Source organism: Melanerpes formicivorus, unplaced genomic scaffold (genome assembly GCF_026170545.1).
Source record: "Melanerpes formicivorus ecotype bairdi unplaced genomic scaffold, bMelFor1.0.p_v2 SCAF_26, whole genome shotgun sequence".
Taxonomy (NCBI): domain Eukaryota; kingdom Metazoa; phylum Chordata; class Aves; order Piciformes; family Picidae; genus Melanerpes; species Melanerpes formicivorus.
Genome location: NW_027142378.1, coordinates 8,489,109 through 8,509,638, shown reverse-complemented (window position 1 = coordinate 8,509,638; position 20,530 = coordinate 8,489,109). Strand labels below are relative to the sequence as shown.

At 47.3% G+C, this 20,530-nt stretch overlaps 1 protein-coding gene across 2 annotated transcripts in view; it reads left to right on the top strand.

Annotated features, from left to right (window-relative positions):
- Window positions 1–20,215, top strand: part of AIDA (axin interactor, dorsalization associated) — a 32,143-nt gene extending 11,928 nt beyond the window's left edge. Inside the window, exons 4-11 of one of the 2 annotated variants that reach the window (XM_068153529.1) lie at window positions 2,167–2,221; window positions 8,336–8,399; window positions 9,174–9,280; window positions 12,084–12,095; window positions 14,703–14,825; window positions 15,978–16,100; window positions 17,596–17,713; window positions 19,000–20,215. In XM_068153529.1, the coding sequence (XP_068009630.1) occupies window positions 2,167–2,221; window positions 8,336–8,399; window positions 9,174–9,280; window positions 12,084–12,095; window positions 14,703–14,825; window positions 15,978–16,100; window positions 17,596–17,713; window positions 19,000–19,096 (699 nt within the window). In that variant the 3' untranslated portion in view covers window positions 19,097–20,215. The remainder of the gene's footprint in view (window positions 1–2,166; window positions 2,222–8,335; window positions 8,400–9,173; window positions 9,281–12,083; window positions 12,096–14,702; window positions 14,826–15,977; window positions 16,101–17,595; window positions 17,714–18,999) is intronic. The other variant, XM_068153530.1, reaches the window with a different exon arrangement.
- The last annotated feature ends 315 nt before the right edge of the window (window positions 20,216–20,530 follow it).

Sequence of the window (20,530 nt, the reverse complement as noted above, 5' to 3'; positions counted from 1 at the left end):
TCTTCCTTACCTAGATGCAAAGGCAGAAAGATCCTCAGAGTGAGCCCTTGCACTAATTCCACAGCCTCACAGCTCATCATAAATCATGAGGAAGACTGTGTAGAGCCTAAGTGACTTCATAAACAGTCATGAAAGCTGGCAGTGCTGTAGGGAAATGTGTGCAAACAATGATTTAGAAGCTACATTTTGGTGCTTTGAAAGTAAATGTTATGGAAGTAACTTTCTTTTTTCTCTCAGCACAATCTTATCCCCAAAACAAAAAGGAAATGAGAGAACTTTCTGAAAGAGTGTGGATGGGGGAGAGATGAATCATCTGGAGCAAAGTTTGGGTTACTGGATTACCTCTTTGTCAACAGAGAGTGGTGACAGGCAAATTTTACATCAAGTTACTCACAGCAGTGCCCCTCAGTACTCCATGTTGCTGTACAAGGGCAGCAGCTCCACTGAGCTGCCTTTAGTTGTCTGAGAGGCTGGGGTTTAGGCTGTCTGCTGGAGCTGGACTAATGAGGTGGGGTTTGACTAATCTCACATCTTTGAAGAATTATTTGGTTAGCTCTACCTGCCTTTCTGTTTTGATCTCACCTGAGGTGTTTAAACAGCACTTCATTTCTTCTGAGTTGCTGTGACTTTGTGACAAAGGCAGGCATGCTCCACTGGGGGGTAGCTTTGTAGGTGACATCTCAGAGCACCAGCAGAAGATGAAGCAGTGTCATCACCTGCCAGCCTGAAGAGATGAAGTCTTGCAAGAACAGCCTTCCTTGATTGTGCTTCTCAGCAATAACTCAAGGACTTTATCACCTTGGGTGAGGGGATTGGAACTTCTCATCCATTTCATTTTGCAGAGAATTTTACTTGCTGCAGTTTTAGACTTGTGGAATTGTTTTGATTGGGAAAGAGCTCTAAGATCATTGAGGTCAACCATCAACCTAAGATCAGCATGGCCATTAAACCATGTCCCAAGGTGCCATGTCCACATGTTTCTAGAACATTTCCAGGGGTCCTCTTCCAGCACCTCCCTGGGCAGCCTGTTCCAATGCCTGACCACTTTTAGTAAAGAAATTTCTCCTAATACCCAAACTAAACCTCCCCTGACACAATTCCAGGCCATTTCCTCTTGTTCTATCAGCTGATATTAGGGAGAAGAAATTGACCTCCACCTCATCCCCACCTCCTTTCACATAGTTGTAGAGAGCAGTGAGGTCTCACCTCAGTCTTTTCTTCACCAGACTAGACAACCCCAGTTCCCTCAGCTGCTCCTCATAAGCCTTATTCTCCAGATCCTTCACCAGCTTTGTTGCCCTTAAAGCCTCTTGTTATGGCTTTTAGCAGAGATTAAAGAAGATAGGGAATGTGGTCCCTGATGACACTTGGTCAAAATCAAGGGGAAATAAAAGCCTCATCAGGCCTTAAAGAAATGTTGGGGGGGGGAAAAGTGTAATCTGAAGAGATGCCAGGGGTGCAATGGCAGAATAGGTGAGACCTGGTTCTCTGTCTAAAAGAAAATGTCCATTGTCAATCCTCCTGTGCACCAGTTTTCTTCTCAGAATAGGCCAGTTCTACAAACTGTTCTGTTGAGTAAGTCAGGCAGGTGTGCCCTGGGAAGCAGATGTGCTACAGACAGGTGAGAAGCTGGAGAAAGGAGAGGTGGGAATCCCTCTGTGGTTTGCAGCCAGCTTTTAGCTGCCTGGTGTGCCAAGCTCACCCTGCATGCTGTAACTTCTCCCAGGGTTACAATGTTGAATGTGTCTCCTGACCTGTGAATGCTGCTCTTGGAGCATCACTTTGCATTGCAGTTTTATAGCTGGTCTTGCTTCAGGACAGCTTGATTGGGCAAGAATTAAACCAAGTCCCTCTGTCTTACTGTTCCTGTATGTATAAGTATGAAAGATCAACTAGTTGCTTTCAAAATATGTTTACCTTGCATCAGAGCTTGGAGCACATGGTAAGTTGTTGGGTTTTCCCCTCAATAAATGAGCAGCAGTGTACTTTCTGCCTCACCTGTGAACCTAGCCTATGTTGGGGAGGTTTGGTAGGATATATAGCATTGAAGTAACCTGGCACTCTTCAAAAAAGGAAGCACCTTGCATGCTTGCTCTAAGTTATGGTAGCTCTGTCTGAAGGGAAAGTGCATACTGAGGATCTAACTCTTTCTTTGTCATGTCCTAGTCCACCCAAGCACAGGATGAATTTAAGCTTGAGGATCTGAAGAAGTTGGAACCAAGTAAGTAGTGCCTTTGTCTTTTGGGTGATGTTTACCCTTGCAGTGGGAAATCCAACAGCAGCATAAAGGCTGGCTGACCACAGTGTGGTTTGCCAGCAATGCTGGGTTGGAGGTGGTTCTTCCAAATATTTCTTATCACATAGGCCAGACCTGATGTGTCTTAAGGAGTGGAATGTGGGTAACTTCCAAGCCTAGTAGTCCTCATGGTTCAGGTTATGTATTCATCTTTATCCTCCAAAGAGTAATTCTCTGGGTGCTGCTGTGAGCTGTACAGTTTACCACCAGCTGAGACATTCACCTGCACATCTCTTACTTGAGCTGGCTTTCAACACTTTGTGGCTTCCTCCTTGCATGTATTATGCCTTCTGAAAGCATTCAACTTGTGTTCATGGTAGTCAACCACCTGTCACCTACTGCTGTAATGCTACCAGGCTACCAAAGTGAGGATATGAGTCAGTCTTTGAAGAGTTTTGTGTGATGTTGTTGTTTTCCCCACCTGGTGCTGGGTCAGTTTTTGCTCTCTCAATCCAGAAATAACATTTCAATCTAGGAAGTATCTATTTATCTGCTGCATTTTCCTTCCTGTAACACTGGCTGCTGTATTCTCCAAGTCTCCTTATGATGAAATCTTCCACATCTGAGCAACATTACCCTGCATGCTGACATTTCTGCAGTTCTTGGGGAGCAGGAGATGTGGAAGAGCTTCTTTCATGCTGGCAAAACCTGGATTTGTTTTGCTCCTGTCACAGCTGTATCAGTAAGGGGGATGTTGGGGTTAAACATGATGGGCAGGCAAATATTTCCAATTCATGGACAGGATGAGCTTCTCTGCACTCCCAGTCTCTTAAGTAATCAGCAGAGGATCCTGCAGGGAAGCTTGTGAAGAAGCAGGGCATTGAACTCGGCTTTCTAAGGTCTCTAGCAGAACAGAGTCCAACTGCTTTTAAACGGCTCCCTGAAAATGGAAAGTGATGATGTGTTAGAGGGCTGTGTGAGGAGGGCAGAACTAAGGAAAGGTGGGAAATCTGTGTTGGAAATACCAGGTCTTAATCTGCATTTTGCATGTCTGGCCTCTGCATCCTCTGCCTTGGGATTGTTTTGTATAGGTCCTCCTGCTCCCTCTTTATGTAGTGTTTTGAATGTTGTACTCATTGAACAACTGCAGATTTCAGACTCCATTGTGCAAGTGCCCTGTGGGTGACTGAATGGTGTGGAAGGGGGAAAGGAATCATGTCTTAATTGATCAAACTGTTCTACAAGTCAAAAGAAGTGGCTGTTGAAGGGTTTAGGGAGCACTTGCATTCTGCCAATGGCTGTGGAGCTTCCCTTGCAATGCCTCCTTTTCTTACAAGTCAACATTTTAATTACAGTGCAAGGCTTCTGTGGCTTATCTTGCCCTCAGATAATTGATTGTCTTGCCCTCCATCAGAGAATTGATTATTTGTTGCTGTCAAAAGGACTGTTCATCAGTGTGAAGCACATTCAGCCCGTGCCTCACACAGGCAACCGTAGACAAACTGAGGAAGAGTGTGTGGCCACCAGTTTATGAAGACACTGAGTTATTTTAGATGCTTCTATCAATGACAATTGAACATTGATGTTCTTAATAGTGCTGTCCAACTTGGATTGTTCTGGCATCTTTCTCTCTGAGCTGTGCCTTTGTTGTGTGGTTTATGTCTTGCACAGAGTAAATCCTAATTGGGCCAAGACCACTGGTTGCATAAAACACCCCATGAAGTGGTTTAACTTGTGTGTTGTCAGTGTTCTCTTACTTGCCACCAGAAAAAGCTGTAAATGCAAGCAAGAGATTCCTTGATGGGGTGCTTGGGGCCATGGTTTAGTTGATTAGGTGGGTTGGATTGGTTGATGGGTTGGACACGATGATCTTGAAGGTCTCTTCCAACCTGGTCTGGTCTATTCTGGTCTATTCTATCCTATTCTGGTCTATTCTATCCTATTCTGGTCTATTCTATCCTATTCTGGTCTATTCTATCCTATTCTTTGTCACAGAATGGCTTAAGTTGGAAGGGACCTTAGAGATACAGGAGAGCTGTTGAGGTGCTGGAGCCAGTGCAGAGGAGGGCAACAAAGCTGGGGAAGGGCCTGGAGAATAAATCTGATGAGGAATGACTGAGGGAGCTGAGCTGTTTAGTTTGGAAAAGAGGAGGCTGAGGGCAGACCTCATTGCTCTCTACAACTACCTGAAAGGACACTGTGGAGAGGCTGCTGCTGGTCTCTTCTCCCAGGTAATTAGTGATAGAACAAGAGGGAATGGCTTCAAGCTACAACTAGGTAGGTTTAGGCTGGACTTCAGGAAAAACTTTTTCCCAGCAAGAGTGGTCAGGCATTGGAATGGGCTGCCCAGGGAGGTGCTTGAGTCACCAACCCTGACCCCACCTGGAGTACTGTGTCCAGTTCTGGAGCCCCTATTACAAGAGGGATGTGAAGTGCTGGAAGGTGTCCAGAGAAGGGCCACAAGGATGAGCAGAGGGCTGGAGCACCTCTCCTGTGAGGACAGACTGAAGGAGTTGGGGCTGTTCAGTCTGCAGAAGAGAAGGCTCCGAGGTGACCTCATTGTGGCCTTCCAGTATCTGAAGGGGGCCTACAGGAAGGCTGGGGAAGGACTTCTCAGGATCTCAGGTAGTGATAGGACTAGGGGGAATGGAATGAAGCTGGAGGTGGGGAGATTCAGGCTGGATGTGAGGAGGAGGTTCTTCCCCATGAGAGTGGTGAAACCCTGGAATGGGTTGTCCAGGGAGGTGGTTGGGGCCCCATCCCTGGAGGTGTTTAAGCCCAGGCTGGATGAGGCTCTGGCCAGCCTGATCTAGTGTGGGGTGTCCCTGGCCATGGCAGGGGGGTTGGAACTAGATGATCCTTGTGGTCCCTTCCAACCCTGAATGATACTATGATACTATGTGTTTGAGGGTCATTTGAGTGTGGTGCTTGGGGATATGGTTCAGGAGTGAGCCTTGTAGAGTAGGGTTCTGGGTTGAGACTTGGTGATCCTGAGGGTCTTTCCCAAACCTGAATGTGCCTGTGGTTCTGTGAAAGGATGTTTAGTGCATTGTTGGTTCACTGCTTTGCAGTTTCTTAGTGACTTGGGATAAAGTATCCACTTGTTATCCTGAGGATGTTCAAAGGAGCACTTGTGTAAGTTGGCCTCTGACAGCTTCAGTGACCAGACAGAGTTGAAGGCCTTTTAAAAACAGATTTAAGAAAAAGAATAAAAATCTGCCAGTTGTAAAAGGCAAAATACTGTGAATGGTACTCCCAAAGCTCTTTCTGAGCTAAACTTCCACCATCAGCTCTGCCACCAGCCCTGCCAGGATGTCTGAAGGCAGAGTACTGCCCTGGGCAGGTCTGATACCAGGGCCTGTGCGTGTGTGGCTGCTGCTCTGTGGTTCTGCATCACGATTTCAGGCCCTGGTTTTGCTGAGCTTGTATCAGGGGAGTGTTTTGTGCCCTCTAGTGATGACTGAAATGCAGTGCTCTGGAAGGTTGTTTTTTTCCAGGGGTTGTTCATTCAAGTAGTGAGAGAAAGTGGTTACTGGGGAAAGAGAGGAATCTAGTGCTTGCCATCCTTGGGGAGATGGGAGGAGAACTCCTGTAATGTCAGTGACTTCTGCATAACGTGCCTGTGGTCTGTCAAAACACCACTTCACTGAGATTTTCCTGCCTGGGCTGCTTTCACTTTCTGTCCCCAGTATGATGTAGCTCTCCAAAGAGCTGGGGAATTCTGAGAGTGATAAAAATCCCCTTCTCTTCCTGAACCTCTGCTGTGCTGGGAGGTGACTGGTACTAATCAGCTGCTTTTCCGCTGGGAGGTGGCTGGGATTCTTTGCCACCACGTTGAGATCAGCATTACTGATGCCTCAGAGCAGAGGGCTTTGGAAAGGGAGAGAGAGAGACTTGGCATCAGTTTTGCCTGTCACATCTCCAGTGACAGAAAGGGACCTCCAGTACCTGAAAGGGGCCTGCAAGAAATCTGGGCAGGGACTTTTCACAAGGACTTGTAGTGGTAGGACAAGAAGGGAGTGGATTTAAGCTTGAGGGGAGTAGTTTTAGACAGGATGTTGGGAAGAAATTCTTTCCAATGAGAGTGGTGAGACCCTAGAACAGGTTGCCTGGGGAGTTTGTGGATTCCCCCACCCTGAGGTGTTCGAGGCCAGGCTGAATGAGGCAACCTGATCTAATGGAAGGTGTCCCTGCCAATGGCAGAGGGGTTGGAAACGTGATCTTCAGGGTCCCTTCTAACTCAAACCATGCTGTGACTCCATGAATCTCCAACTGAAGGCAACATAAAGCTTTTTATGTACTGATATATTGTGTCCAACTGGAATTGGGCAGTACCCAGTAGGGCAGTACCTAACCTCTCTGGTGGTGCTACAGAAATGGGGGGGAGGAAACCCACAAAACCAGAGTGAGCAAAGACTGTGAAGGCTTTTGGGGTTCTTGATTCATTGTAGCATTCAAATGGTGTCTGTTAAGTTAATGATGAAGCTCATGCTGAGTGATGTGAACATGGAGAATTCATCCTACATTGGCTGAGTCACAGTGTGCAGAGGGGCCTGGCAGTGGTTTCTGGGCTATAACTGGTATTCATTTGGCCTGGGTACTGTGTAATCTGGCTATTTGTGTAATCTCAACATTGTTTTAAAACACTTCTGTCCTCATTCAGTAGTCCTAAGGAGAGATTTCCCATGCTCCATGAAGGTTTTTTTCAGAGTGAGGCTCTGTGGGAGGACTCTGTTTTTCTGCCTCCTCTTTCCCTACCCACTCTGGGGTACTCATGGGCTGGTAGGAGAGTAGTGCCTCTCCCTGCATGTGGTATCTTCTAAATATTTAGGCTCTTGAGCTATGATGTCTTTCACATGGTTGTGGAAGTCCTACTTTTGGAAATAGGAGCTAAAATTGCAGTTCCTGAAACCTGAGTAAGTTTCCAACACAAGTGGCAAAGCCGTTCTCTGTTGAATGCTGAAGAGTATAGTTGGTGTCTCTGAGGCTGGATACTGAGATGTTGTTGCACTGTTGCACTCTTCTGAATTCTGCCAATCTGCCCAGACCTCTGAGGGCAGGAAACAACCCAAGCAAACCCACCAGCACCAAAAAAACCCCACAACATACCCATGAAACAAGAGGAAATCTCAGCTAAGCTGTGTGTTACCAGCATTCTTGGTCCCCCCAGAGTGACTGTCTGAATGTGCAGCCTGTGTGCTGAAGTGTGGTTAGTTTTAGAGGTGTCAGTCTTTTGGGAGCTGATGGCAGTAACAAGCATTACCCAATAGCCACCAAAGATTGCTACAGTTATCTGGGGCCTGTACCTTTGCCTCAGGGTGTCCCTGCCCATGGCAGGGGGGTTGGAACTAGATGATCCTTGTGGTCCCTTCCAACCCTGACTGATACTATGATGCTTTTGGTTATTGCCATCTTGATCTTCCCTGTCCATGTCAGTGTGGTGGTGATTATATACTGGAGTTGTAGTTAGCCTGTGTGACTATTACAGTAATATAGAATCATAGAATGGTTTGGGTTGGAAGGGGCTTCCAAAGGTCTTGTCCAACCCTGCTTCAGGCTGCCCAGAGCCCTGTCAAGCCTAACCCTGAATATCTCCAAGGATGGGCCCTCAGCCACCTCCCTGGGCAACCTGTTTGTGATCCACTACCCTTGTGGGAAAGACCTTCCTCCTAGCATCCAACTTAAATCTTCTCTAATTTCAAACCATTGCCCCTTGACCTGTCATTACAGACCTTTGTAGACAGTCCCTCTCCAGCCTTCTTGTAGGTCCCCTTCAGGTACTGGAAGGTGACTCACAGTGTCACAGTATCACCAAGGTTGGAAGAGACCTCAAAGATCATCGAGTCCAACCTGTCACCACAGACCTCATGACTCTTAGGTCTCCCTGGAGTCTTCAGTTCTCCAGGCTCCGAGCAGGACTGCACTGGTGCTCAAAATGAGAGAAGATCTGGGGGGGGTTTTGTATGCTCTGATTGCTTTTTAATATTACTATTACTTGTGTGTGTGAAGATGCTGTGAGAATGGACACAGCTATGCCAAGCAGTAGAACTCATGCTTGTTCATGGGTTTGGATTCTTACTCTTTGTCTTTCCTCTGCAGTCTTAAAGAATATCCTCACTTACAATAAGGAGTTCCCCTTTGATGTTCAGCCTGTCCCACTCAGGTAAGAGAGAGCTGGGTCACTTGGTGTATGAAATCATAGAATTGGGTTGGGAGGAGCCTTTAAAGGTCATCTGGCCCAACCTCCCTGCAGTAAGCAGAGAAAATGAAAGGTGTAAGTGCAGTTGGTAATTTCATTAGAAAGTAACTCAACCAGTACCTATTTGTCTAGATCAGGAGTATGGTAGAATAGAATTAACCAGGTTGGAAGAGACCTTTGAGATCATGGAGTCCAACCTATCACCCAACACCATTTAATCAACTAACCCATGGCACCAAGCACCCCATCCAGTCTCTTCCTGAACACCTCCAGTGATGGTGACTCCACCACCTCCGTGGGCAGCCCATTCCAATGGCCAACCACTCTCTCTATGAAGAACTTCCTAACATCCAGCCTAAACCTCCCCTGGCACAGCTTGAGACTGTGTCCTCTTGTTCTGGTGCTGGTTGCCTGGGAGAAGAGACCAACCTCTGCCTGTCTACAACCTCCGTTCAGGTAGTTGTAGAGAGCAATAAGGTCTCCCCTGAGCCTCCTCCTCTCCAGGCTAAGCAACCCCAGCTCCCTCAGCCTCTCCTCATAGGGCTTATGCTCCAAACCCCTCCCCAGCTTTGTTGCCCTCCTCTGGACACCTTCCAGCAGGTCAACATCTATTTACTAGGGAGTCTGAAATGGCACTGAAGCACACTGCCCCGCTCTGTACTCCAGATGATGACTCACGAGTTGAAAGCCAGATGATGAATGATCCTTGGTCTCATTCTTCTTTCTCATCTCTTACAGGAAGATTTTAGCACCTGGAGAAGAGGAACACTTGGAGTTTGAGGAGGATGATGAGGAAGGAGGAGCTGGAGCAGGGTCTCCAGATTCTTTTCCTGCTAGAGTTCCAGGTAGGGACAGTAGCCTTGCCATGCTAGCTTGTGTAAATTCTGCCTGGGAGAAGCCCCTTCTTCTGTGATTTGACAAGTCTGGGTGGGGAGCAGCAGGCTAATGTAAACTCTGAGGACCAGAAGGGTGACCAGTGGAATTGTTTTTCTCAGCAAACAATATCTTATTGCAAAAGAGCTGTATGGATAGCCTGTGAGGGTGGTATCACCTACCTCAAATAGTTAGCCTTTGGTTTCTTTTCAAACTCAGCAGCCTGATTCCATGCACTTTCTTCACTACCTGAAATGTTTCAGGTGCACTCATAAGTAAGCTGTGGCAGTGTTTCTCCTGCAGGGAGTATAGCATCCTCCTAGAAATGTGATAAGTTGCTGCTGGTGGTTTTTGTATTGCATTGTCTGGTGAGACAAGGGCTTAGACTCAAGTCCTGCCCTGAGAGGGTAAAGAGCAAGGAGCTTTGGTTTTGACAGCTTAAGTCCCTGTGTATGGGAAAGCACTTGTAGAATGGGATATACCTACAGGTTCTAGACAAGGGTCTACTGGTAACTTCAGTCTGTGACAATTTACTGGGTAAAGGAGTAGGGTGCTCCAACAGAGGTTCTTTGGGTCCCCAGTGTAACTTCTCCATGGAAGAAGTAAGTTTCTAGTTTCAGAGCAAAGTTAGTGTTTCAGGAAGGAGATGGCAAGCGGGGATACTACTGCTGGAGTTATCCTCAAAAGAGCTGGGGCATTGCATTGCTTATGTCTGAAGGAAATGGCTCCACAACAGAGTTCAGAGGGTCATCATCAGTGGCACAGAGTCAACTCAGAGGCCTGTGGCCAGTGGTGTTCCCCAGGGATCAGTACTGTGTCCAGTTTTGTTCAGTGTCTTTATCAATGACCTGGATGAGGGGATTGAGAGTACCCTCAGCAAGTTCACTGACGATACCAAACTGGGGGGTGGCTGACACCCTGTCAGGCTGTGCTGCCATCCAGGGAGATCTGGACAGGCTGGAGAGCTGGGTGCAGGCAAACCTCATGAAGTTCAATAAGGACAAGTGCAGGGTCCTGCATCTGGGAGGAATAACAGCAGGCACCAGTACAGGTTAGGGGCTGCCCTGCTGGAAAGCAGCTCCACAGAGAAAGACCTTGGAGTGCTGGTGGACAGCAAGTTCTGCATGGGACAGCAAGGTACCCTTCTGGCCTAGAGAGCCAATGGTATCATAGTATCAGTCAGGGTTGGAAGGGACCACAAGGATCATCTAGTTCCAACCCCCCTGCCATGGGCAGGGACACCCCACACTAGATCAGGCTGGCCAGGTATCCTGGTGTGCACTGAGAAAAGTGTGTCCAGCAGGGCTGGGGAGGTTCTTCTACCTCTCTACTCTGCCCTGGTGAGACTACACCTGGAATACTGCATCCAATTTTGGGCTCCCCAGTTCCAGAGACAGGGACCTGCTGGAGACAGTCCAACAGAGAGCCACAAGGATGATTAGGGGAGTTGAGCAGCTCCCCTATGAAGAAACACTGAGACTGGGGCCATTTAGTCTCGAGAAGGCTGAGAGGGGATCTGATCAATGTCTGTAAATATCTGGGGGTGGGTGTCAAGTGGAGGGGGCCAAGCTCTTTTTGGTGGTGTGCAATAATAAGAGAAGGACCAACAGGTACAAGCTTGAACATAGAAGATTTCATCTCAACATGAAGAGAAATCTCTTTCCAGTGAGGGTGACAGAGCACTGGAATAGGCTGCCCAGGGGGGTTGTAGTCTCCTTCTCTGGACCCACTCAAAATCTGTCTGGATGCATTCCTGTGCAGACTACCCTAAGTGATCCTGCTCTGGCAGAGGGGTTGGACTCGATCTCTGGAGGTCCCTTCCAACCTTTAATGTATTGTGATACTGTGATCTCTGTCCTTAGCTCTGACCAATTGCATGCTGCTGGATCCCATCCCTGCAGGCTATGCTGGCGTAGCTATGCACAGTCTGCAGCTGTTTATGCTAAGCTCACAAATATTGTGATATTTTATTGCTGATATTTACTGTCCTTCACCATGATAAATCCATTTGTGAAGATGCATTCTGTTTGCTCAAAGTGCAGCAGGGAGAGCTGGAGTAGCTCTTGATAGGGTGGTGAATCAGTAAGGCCATGGCCGTAACCATAGTGCTAAAGTGGCCTCTGTGCAGCCCATTAGGGCTGTGTGCATGTAGTGGACACAGAAGTTGTGTATGTGCTTAAGAAAGAATCCAGGCTGATGACAAACAGATGGAGTTTGCAGTGAAGTCACTTCTAAAGAAGTGGGAAATGCAAAGGTTTGGGGCATATACTTTCCTACAGACTTACTCTTCAGGAAGCTCATGCTTTTAAGAGGAGGTGAGAGCAGCTCCTGAGCTTACTGGTGTTTTACATTGTCATCTACCTAACCAACAGCATATCTGACTTTTCTGATCTGTTTGGCCTTTTTTGCCATCAGTTAAACTTCCCCACAGCTACAACAATGTCAACAAACCCAAGGTGGTTTTGTACTGCTGGCACACCCATCTCGTTCCCCCATGGAATGTGAGTTAGCGTGGTGTGTCTTACCTGCTTGGAGGTTGGTCTGTTGATCTTTCTCTGGGTGGTGAGGCTCAAACAAAAGCAGTTTGCAGCCTCCTTGAGTGTGCATTGTAAGCCAAGTGGACTTTCCATATTGAATTTGATAGTACTGTGTTGCACTCTTTCTTCTGTATGCCTTTAATCCATAGTGCTTAACTGTATTGTCTAACTGATCATGGTCTTGTCTTCTACATGCATGGCTTCATCGTTATCACATTGCACCATTCACCTAACCCAGGAGCCAATAAAGGTATGAGAACCTTTGAGTATATAGTTATTTCTTTGGTCATATTCATGTGGCTGTGGTGGTCTCCATTCAGCTCTTGGTTTCAGCACTCAAAATACAATCTTTGGTAGCAGTCATAGTCCTGGGCGTCAATGTGTTGATCTTCATTGGCCTTCAGACCCAGAAAAATGGGAGGTCATGTTTGGTGAAGCACCTTACAGCTTTCTAGAAGCTCTGCTGTGCTAGAGGTGTAGCCAAAGGTAGGAGGAGTTGGGTTTTCTTCAGTGGAATACATAATTCATGGAAGAATCTTACAGAGAAAGTACTTCTGTAGTTAGACTTCTCTGCTGCATGGAGCCGAACTGACCAGTGGCTTGCTGCCTCAAACAGCAAAGCTTTCCTCCCTTTCTCCTGGCTACATGCTCTTTTATTCCAGTGCTGTGTTGGCAATGGGTTCTGCTATGAACCATTTCTATTTGTGAACCCAGCTGGAGATTTGTCACTTTTTCCCCTTCCTCTGAACTGGAGTTTGGGAATGGAGAGACTGAATGCCTGTGTCTTGGTAGCAGTAGGCTGTTGGGCTGGCTTACCTTTGTATGTCTGAAATGTGCTTGTAGGAGGACACTTATTTCATTTGTAGATGCTCCCTTCCCCCTCTGGCAGTGATGCCCTGTGGTTGTGTCTGAAATGACTGGCAGTTTGCTTATGAAAAGCCTCAGTGTGAGCCTGCTGGAGGCTGACAGGCCCAAGCCATGGCTGTGGACTGGCAGTGTGGTGCCCAGCCCTAATAAAGTTACACCATAGAGAGGTTTCTGTCAGCTGGTGGCTTCTCTCTGAAATGACTACAGAGGCTTCAGTGAAAGACCTGCTTGGATGGTTCTGGCTCCCATTAGACAGGTTACAATCAGCTGCTTTAGCCCACTGGCTTGGCTGCTCCTCCTGCTGAGGCAGAAAGGAAACAGTGTTCCCTGGAGCCCTGCTGACTTTTCTGTCATTGCAAGTCTGCAATTTCATCCATTCTGGAAAGCACTTTTCAGGAACAGAATAGCTTATCCTAAGGCACTATTTTTCTGCCAGCCAGCCTCCTGCATCTTTGAGGTGTGTGTTTTCTGTGAAGCATCCTACCACTTGCTCCTTCCCACTGGTGGATTTTAGTGTTAGAGTTGCTTTTGGCAGGCAACCGAAAGATGGCGGAGCAAAGGTTTTGTGTCAAAGAGAAGGCAGGCATCCTTCTGCCATGGTTTAGACCAAGATAAGAACTGTCTTTGGACATCTGCTCAGGATGCCTTTTAACATTTCTCACACCACAGTCAGGAGCCTGTCCCATTACTACAGAATGATGGATCCAGTTCTGCTCTGGTACGTTGTGAGGTGTCTGCAGACACAGCACGTTGGAGGCCAGGAGTCTGCTAGCAGCCAGGACAGGAACTACAGAAGCATACTGCATCATAGATGTGAATTCAGGTCTTGCTGGTCATCCTGAAAGAGAGGCTGTGTGTGGGAATACTCATGAAATCCTGCTGGAGCTGTGGCTCTAGCTCTGAGAGCACAATCCGTGGTTCCCTGTGGCACAAACAGTGTCTCTAATAGGGCAAAACCATCTTGGTTCTCCAGCTCCTCAAGCAGATCAAGAGGAAAAACCTATGGAGGAAAACCTGTGTTGGACTTGCAGAGGAAACTATTACATTATTCCAAGGCTTGAGGTCTAAACAACACTTTCTTTTTTATTTCCAATTAGAAAATCCAAACTTTCAATCAAACCTGCCCCCAGGGCTGGGCATCTCCTGTCTTAGTGCTTACTCCCCTAATACTGGAAAGAGGCTTGAAGCCTGCTGGTTTTCCCTAAAATCAGCTTGAGGAAACCTCCTCCATTGTTGGTGGCAGAATGTCCCTCCTAGCTTGCAGTGAGTTTGAACAGTTTGGATTCCTTTTGGATTTCTTGCTGCACTGTGAGGATTCATTTCTTCACACTGGTCATGAACTTATCATGCTACATGGGTTTGGTGTAGAGCAGGAAACTCCTTGCTTAATGCAGGGGGGAACTTAGGGGATGTGAACACTGTTTGTTTTCCCTTTATGTTGAGGGTAAGTAGAACTTAGATAATGAAGACTCTCTCTTCTGGTTCCCTGATGTCCAGTGGGATTAACAACAATGTTCTTTTCCTCCTTATTCTCTCTGTCTAAATGTTCAACATGAAGCCAAGTCATGTTCAATGGGGTGGGACTCCTGAAAGTATCTGAATGTCTTGCAGCTGCAGACTGAATCCAGCCTTCCAAATGTAATGATATAAAGTGAGTTCCTTGAGTGAGTTACTCTGCATGAGAGCAAGAAAGAACACTTTAAACAAAGCTCTTCTCTGTTCTTATGGCATTCCTTTTTAGGGTGTTTGTTTTTTGAATGGATTCACTTCTCCTGGAGGCAGTTCTGGGTTTTATTGGTGGGGGCTTTGAAATCTGTCAAGTGGTGTCTGTGCACACAGACCTCCCCATAGTGCTGCTGGGGGATGAACCCTTGGGCTTTGAGCTCCCAAAGGAGATGAACATCTTTGAGAGATGATGGGGTGGGAGGATAAGCAAGGCCTCTGCTGTAAGGTGACAGAAGGGATGAACGATGTGCTTTGCTTCTTCCAGGTACTTTATTACCCAGATTGCCATCTGAACCCGGGATGACATTACTCACCATCAACATAGAGAAAATTGGTCTGAAAGATGCTGGGCAGTGCATTGATCCTTACATCACAGTCAGTGTAAAGGGTAATGGTTTCTCTTCCTGGCTCCTCATTTCTAATTTGGGGAGAGAGAGAGGGAGAGTGTTCTCTGAGAACTCTATTGATTGATTTTCTTTTTTCCCCTAACCTGCTGGCTGAAAACATTTGTTGGTACTTGCATTTCCTGTGGTGGACTTAAGGCTTCTGCTTCACCCAAGGCTGGGAACAGTCTGTATTTGGGCAGTAACTGGGAGCTGAATCATTGGAGAAGACATGCTGGGAGCTGAGTATCAGTGACTTGAAAGACTGTACTCCTCTGTTCCAGCTGCCTCAGCTTACTTGAGTACAGATCTGATTGGACTCCCTAACAGAGGGGTCTCTGGGCTTTCTGGAGATCAACCACAGCCCCCTGACTCCATTCTTAGCCTGGCACTAAACTAAGTTTTTACTAAAACAAAGATCAGCTTAGTGTTTAGCACAATGGGTATGAAGCTGGGAAGTAAAGCTTGCAAGAGAAATTAGCCTTGGTTTAGCCTTGGTAGTGAAATATTTCTGCCAGAGGCTGGTGGGCTGACAGCCTTGCCTTCTGAAAGCCTCCTTGGATCTGTAAGAACCTCTTTGCCTGTCAGTCCAGGCTTTCTCACCATTGCAGATGGCTTGAGGCAGAGATTTTTTTGTGTGTTCAGGCTCTTTCTAGTGGGAGCATCTGCCTCTCCCCCATATTTCATTTCTTAGCAGGGAGCCCTTGTGATCTGAGCTGCTTACCCTCAGTCTGCCCTGCTTGACTTCTGTTTGTCTTTACAGTCTTTTGAGGTGTATGATTTGTTGGTTGGTTTGTCATATTCAAATGGGTAGCTGAGTCAACAGCCTTCAGTGGCTTTCAGGTGTGGCAGGGCCCCTGTACATGTCCTCTTGAGCTGTGGCAGGGCCCCTGTACATGTCCTCTTGAGCTGTGGCAGGGCCCCTGTACATGTCCTCTTGAGCTGTGGCAGGGCCCCTCTACGTGTCCTCTTGACCTGTGCCATTGGATACCTAACAGAGAGAGAAAATACTTGTTGAGGCACACCTGATCACACATCTAACTCTTCTTTTGGGGCAGCATTAGGACTGGTTCCTACATCTCTTAAATCAGAGAAGCTTCTTCCATTCTCATGTGAATTTTGAGTTTACTTCTTTAATTGTTTTCTTTCCCCTGCAGATTTGAATGGGATAGATCTGACTCCTGTGCAAGATACTCCTGTGGCCTTGAGGAAGGAGGACACATATGTCCATTTTAATGTGGACATTGAGATTCAGAAACACATTGAAAAACTAACAAAAGGTATGTGGTGGTGGCAGAGGCCTGAAACAGGGCCCAGGAGCTCTGCAAGTGGTCTAATAAATGGGCTGTGCCTGAGCTGCTGCTGCAGGACCCAAGATCTAGACAAGGATAAAAATACTTTTGCATCCTGTCTCTTTCCAATCAGTCATTGTGATGACTTGCAGACAAGAGAGGAGTGGAGAGAGATAAAAATGCAGCAGATTGCTGTACTACAGAGGTACTGAGCTGCCTTATCACCTTCATAGTCATTGGGCAAACTGTTACCTGCATATGAATAATTGAATCAAGAGTGTGGTGAGCATTGTAAGAACATGGTATAGCTTTTGAGTAAGTAACAGGTGTGCTGGAGATCCCAGAATCACTGAATGGTAGGGGTTGGAAGGGACTCCCAGAAATTGAGTCCAGCCTCAGAGTCACCTAATACAGGTCCCACAGGAGCACATCCAAATGGGTCTTGAAAGTCTTCAGAGAAGGAGACTTCACAGTCTCTCTGAACAGCCTGGCCAGTGCTCTAGCACCATAGCAATAAAGAAGTTGTTCCTGAAGTGCAAGGGAAAACCTCCTGTGTTCTAGCTTGTGTCCATTGTCCTTTGTCCTATCACTGGGGACCAGTAAAAGGAGTCTTGCCCCATCCTCCTTACCTCCACCCTTTAGAGATTTATAAGCACTGATAGGATCCTCTCAGTCTTCTCCAGGTTAAACAGCCCTAGGTCTCTCAGAGATGCTCCAGTCCCCTAATCATCTTTGAGGTCCTCCATTGGACTTTGTCCAGTGGTTCCCTGTCTCTTGAACTGAGAAGCTCAGAAGTGGACACAATACTCCAGATGTGGTCTTACTAGGGCAAAGTAGAAGTGAGGAGGCAAACCTCCCTTAACCTGCTGGCCACACTCTTCTGAACACACCACAGGAGCACACTGCTGACTGATGGTGAACTTGTTGTCCCCTAGAACTTTCCCCAGGTACCTCTCCACTGAGCTGCTTGCCAGCAGGTCATCTCCTAAGCTGTACTGATGCATGGGGCTGTTTTCCCCCAGGTGCAGGAGTCTATACTTACCCTTGTTGAACTTCATGAGGTTCACCTCTGCCCAACTCTCCAGAGTGTTCAGGTCTCACTGAATGGCAGCACAGCCTTCAGGTGTCTCAGCCACTCCTCTCAGTTTTGTGTCATCAGCAAGCTTGCAGAGGGTACACTCAGTCCCTTACCCAGGTCTGTTGAACCAGATGAGACCCAGTAGAGACCCCTGGGAGCATCCCTAGCTATGGGTCTCCAGTTGAAGCACACTGCTGATCACAACCCTCTGAGCTCTGTTGTTCAGCCAGTTCTCAATCCACCTCACTGTCTGCTCATCTAGCCCACACTGCCTGAGCTTACCTATGAGGATGTGATGGAAAGAATTCCCTCCAAAGTCTGTAGGGCATCTTAGTGGCAGAGAAGTTTCCAGGTAACTGCTGGCTGTCATTGCTAACGCTTCTGCTAAACCATTTTCCCCTCTAGGTGCAGCTATTTTCTTTGAATTCAAACACTACAAGCCTAAGAAGAGGTTTACTAGCACCAAGTGCTTTGCTTTCATGGAGATGGATGAAATTAAACCTGGGGCAATTGTCATAGAACTGTAAGTGGCTTGCAATTATGTCAGTGGCAGAGGAAATGAACTAGTTCTCAGTTACAGTGGGTGGCTGGTTGCATCAAGGAAGGTTTCTTGGGCTCCTTAGACCAAGTTCCTTAAGGGAAATTCTATTATTAGATAGAGAAGGGGGAAAAAATCATTTTAGGCAAATGAAATGGCCAGAGAACCTTCTCAAAACAGACTGTTGCCAAAGAGCCTGCTGGTTGTAACCAGGCTTTGTGTAAGTTAACTAATTCTTGTGTGGGGGACTTGTTAATTTTGACCTTTCTTGAGGGTCAGGTCAGCTGTAGTTCCAAAATCCACTCACACCAGGCTTTGGTATGGAACTTCTCTAAAGGAAATCTGGATTGAGGCAGGATCCTGATCAGCAGTTGGATGTGGTGAACATTTCCAAGTGCTGCTGGGTGGTTGTGGGTCTTCCTTCTTGAAACAGACAAGCTGGTCATGCTGCGGTGGTTACGGTGTGCACCTACCCTCACTGTGGGGTGGAAGCTCTGAGTGAGGCCTTGGAGGTTTTGCTTTCAGGGAGAGGGTGAACCTGGCAGTTCTAGGCAGTTCTAGGAAGAGAGCTCAGGCTGTGCTAGCTGGAGTGCTTCTGAAGTACTGTTTAGCCTGGAGAAGAGGAGGCTCAGGGGTGCCCTCATTGCCCTCTACAACTACCTGAAGGGAGGTTGTAGCCGGGAAGGGGTTGGTCTCTTCTCCCAGGCAACCAGCACCAGAACAAGAGGACACAGTCTCAAGCTGTGCCAGGGGAAGTTTAGGCTGGAGGTGAGGAGAAAGTTCTTCCCAGAGAGAGTCATTAGTCATTGGAATGTGCTGCCCAGGGAGGTGGTGGAGTCACCATCCCTGGAGGTGTTCACAAAGGGATTGGATGTGGCACTTGGTGCCATGGTCTAGTCATGAGGTCTGTGGTGACAGGTTGGACTCTATGATCCTTGAGGTCTCTTCCAACCTTAGTGATACTGTGTGTGATACTGAGTACCTGGCAGTGCATCTCCTGCAATCCAAAGTATTACCCTGGGAGTTCTCCTTGCAGAAACCCTGAGTTCATTTGTCAATTGAAATCTTTGTTCAAATAACAACCCAGAGAAAGCAGGGGGGTGGGGGAGTGGGGGTTGAGTTTCTTCCTGTAAATCATTGCTGCTTCCAGTAAGTCTTATCAGGAGTGTTTTAAAGAGGATGGCAGTCAGGACAAGCTTCGTAGTAGGCCTTGCTCTTCCTGCAGCGCTGTTGCTAGCACCTGGAGTCACCTTACTCTCTTGTGGTTGCAGGTACAAAAAACCCACTGACTTTAAGAGGAAGAAATTGCAACTGTTGACCAAGAAACCACTTTACCTTCACCTCCATCAAACGCTGCACAAGGAGTGACCCTAGCTGTGAGACTTCTGTGAACTGAACCACCAGTCATGGTAGCTGTGTGTAGTAGCCTTAGCCTTGGAGGGGCGGGGGAACACCTGTATTGATGCCAGTAGGTCGGACGGGACCATCGCACGCCGCACAGCACTGCTCCGGGGGCAGGGGCAAGCCTCTCACTCAAGTGCAAGATTGTTTCAGTATTTTCCAGCTAGAGGTTTTTCTGAGAGCCCTGAAATATGTTGACTGCTTTTCCTGATTTTGCTGTTCATCACTTCCCCCCCTCCTCTCCCCTCCTTAACCGTTCCTACCCTTTTGCCTCAGGCTCCAGCCAAGGATGGAGACTGCCCCTTTGCCAGACCTGTAGCAATAAAGACATGGCAGGCCTACTAGGTGTTTATGCTTGCTGTGCTAGCGTAGTTCCTCTCATCTGCATTTCAGTGGGCTGGGTGGCAGGAGACCAGGAGGAAGATGAAGTGGGATGGGAAGAAGCTTGAGGTGCTGCAAGTGATTTAAAGAAAGAGAGAGAGAGGAGGGCGCTGGGTCAAGCAGGATGGCCACAGAAGAGCTCTTCAGACAGCTGTTCTGCTTTGGTCAGGCCAGGAGGAGGAGAAGTGCAGATGAGAGCACTGAGCTACAGTTTGAACAGCCTTGCCTGATCCACTCGTACTGAGTTCTGGACACAATGCCTGTTACAATCCTTTACCTTGCTGTTATTCCTCAATAGAGCTGATTTTTCTGTACCTTGTCCCAGAGTGATTTGCAAAGGTGGGAGGGGGATACAGAGAGGCTTTCTCCAGGGCTTCATCCATGTGGTGCTGGTGGCTCATTGTGCCCTTTCAGTGACAGCCTTCCAAGCATCAATTCTCTAGAGCTATTGGTAAAGTAGATCTGGCTGGCAGGTTGGTCCCACCTTGTTACATGAGACTGCTGTTCTTAGGGAAACTGACTGTCTGCAGTTTTGTGCAAGTCTGGAAACTTCCTCTACAAATGACCTTTTTTGTTATGTAAGTAGATAGGAGTAGCCTTTGTTTTCTATATTTTTTATGTGGTGTGTCAGAAGCTGCAGGACATTGGCTCACGACACACTCCCATTCCCCTTGTGACCTAATAAAGGGACAGAAGTAGAACCCAGTCAAATCTTTCCTATATTTGTGTGGATATTTAATACAGTACTTTGAAGTCTGATAGACTTCTTGCATATCTAACCTAGTGCCTAAATACTCCTCTGCTATGCTAAGGAAACCCAGCTCCCCAAATAGTGTCAGTAGTAGGTTTGTTTTAAGCAGTCTGGGTGCTGATGTATCACCACTTCCTCTTCTCTGTCATGTAACCCCAAGATGTTCATTTAGTGTCATAGTATCAGTCAGGCTTGGAAGGGACCACAAGGATCATCTAGGTCCAACCCCCCTGCCATGGGCAGGGACACCCCACACTAGATCAGCCTGG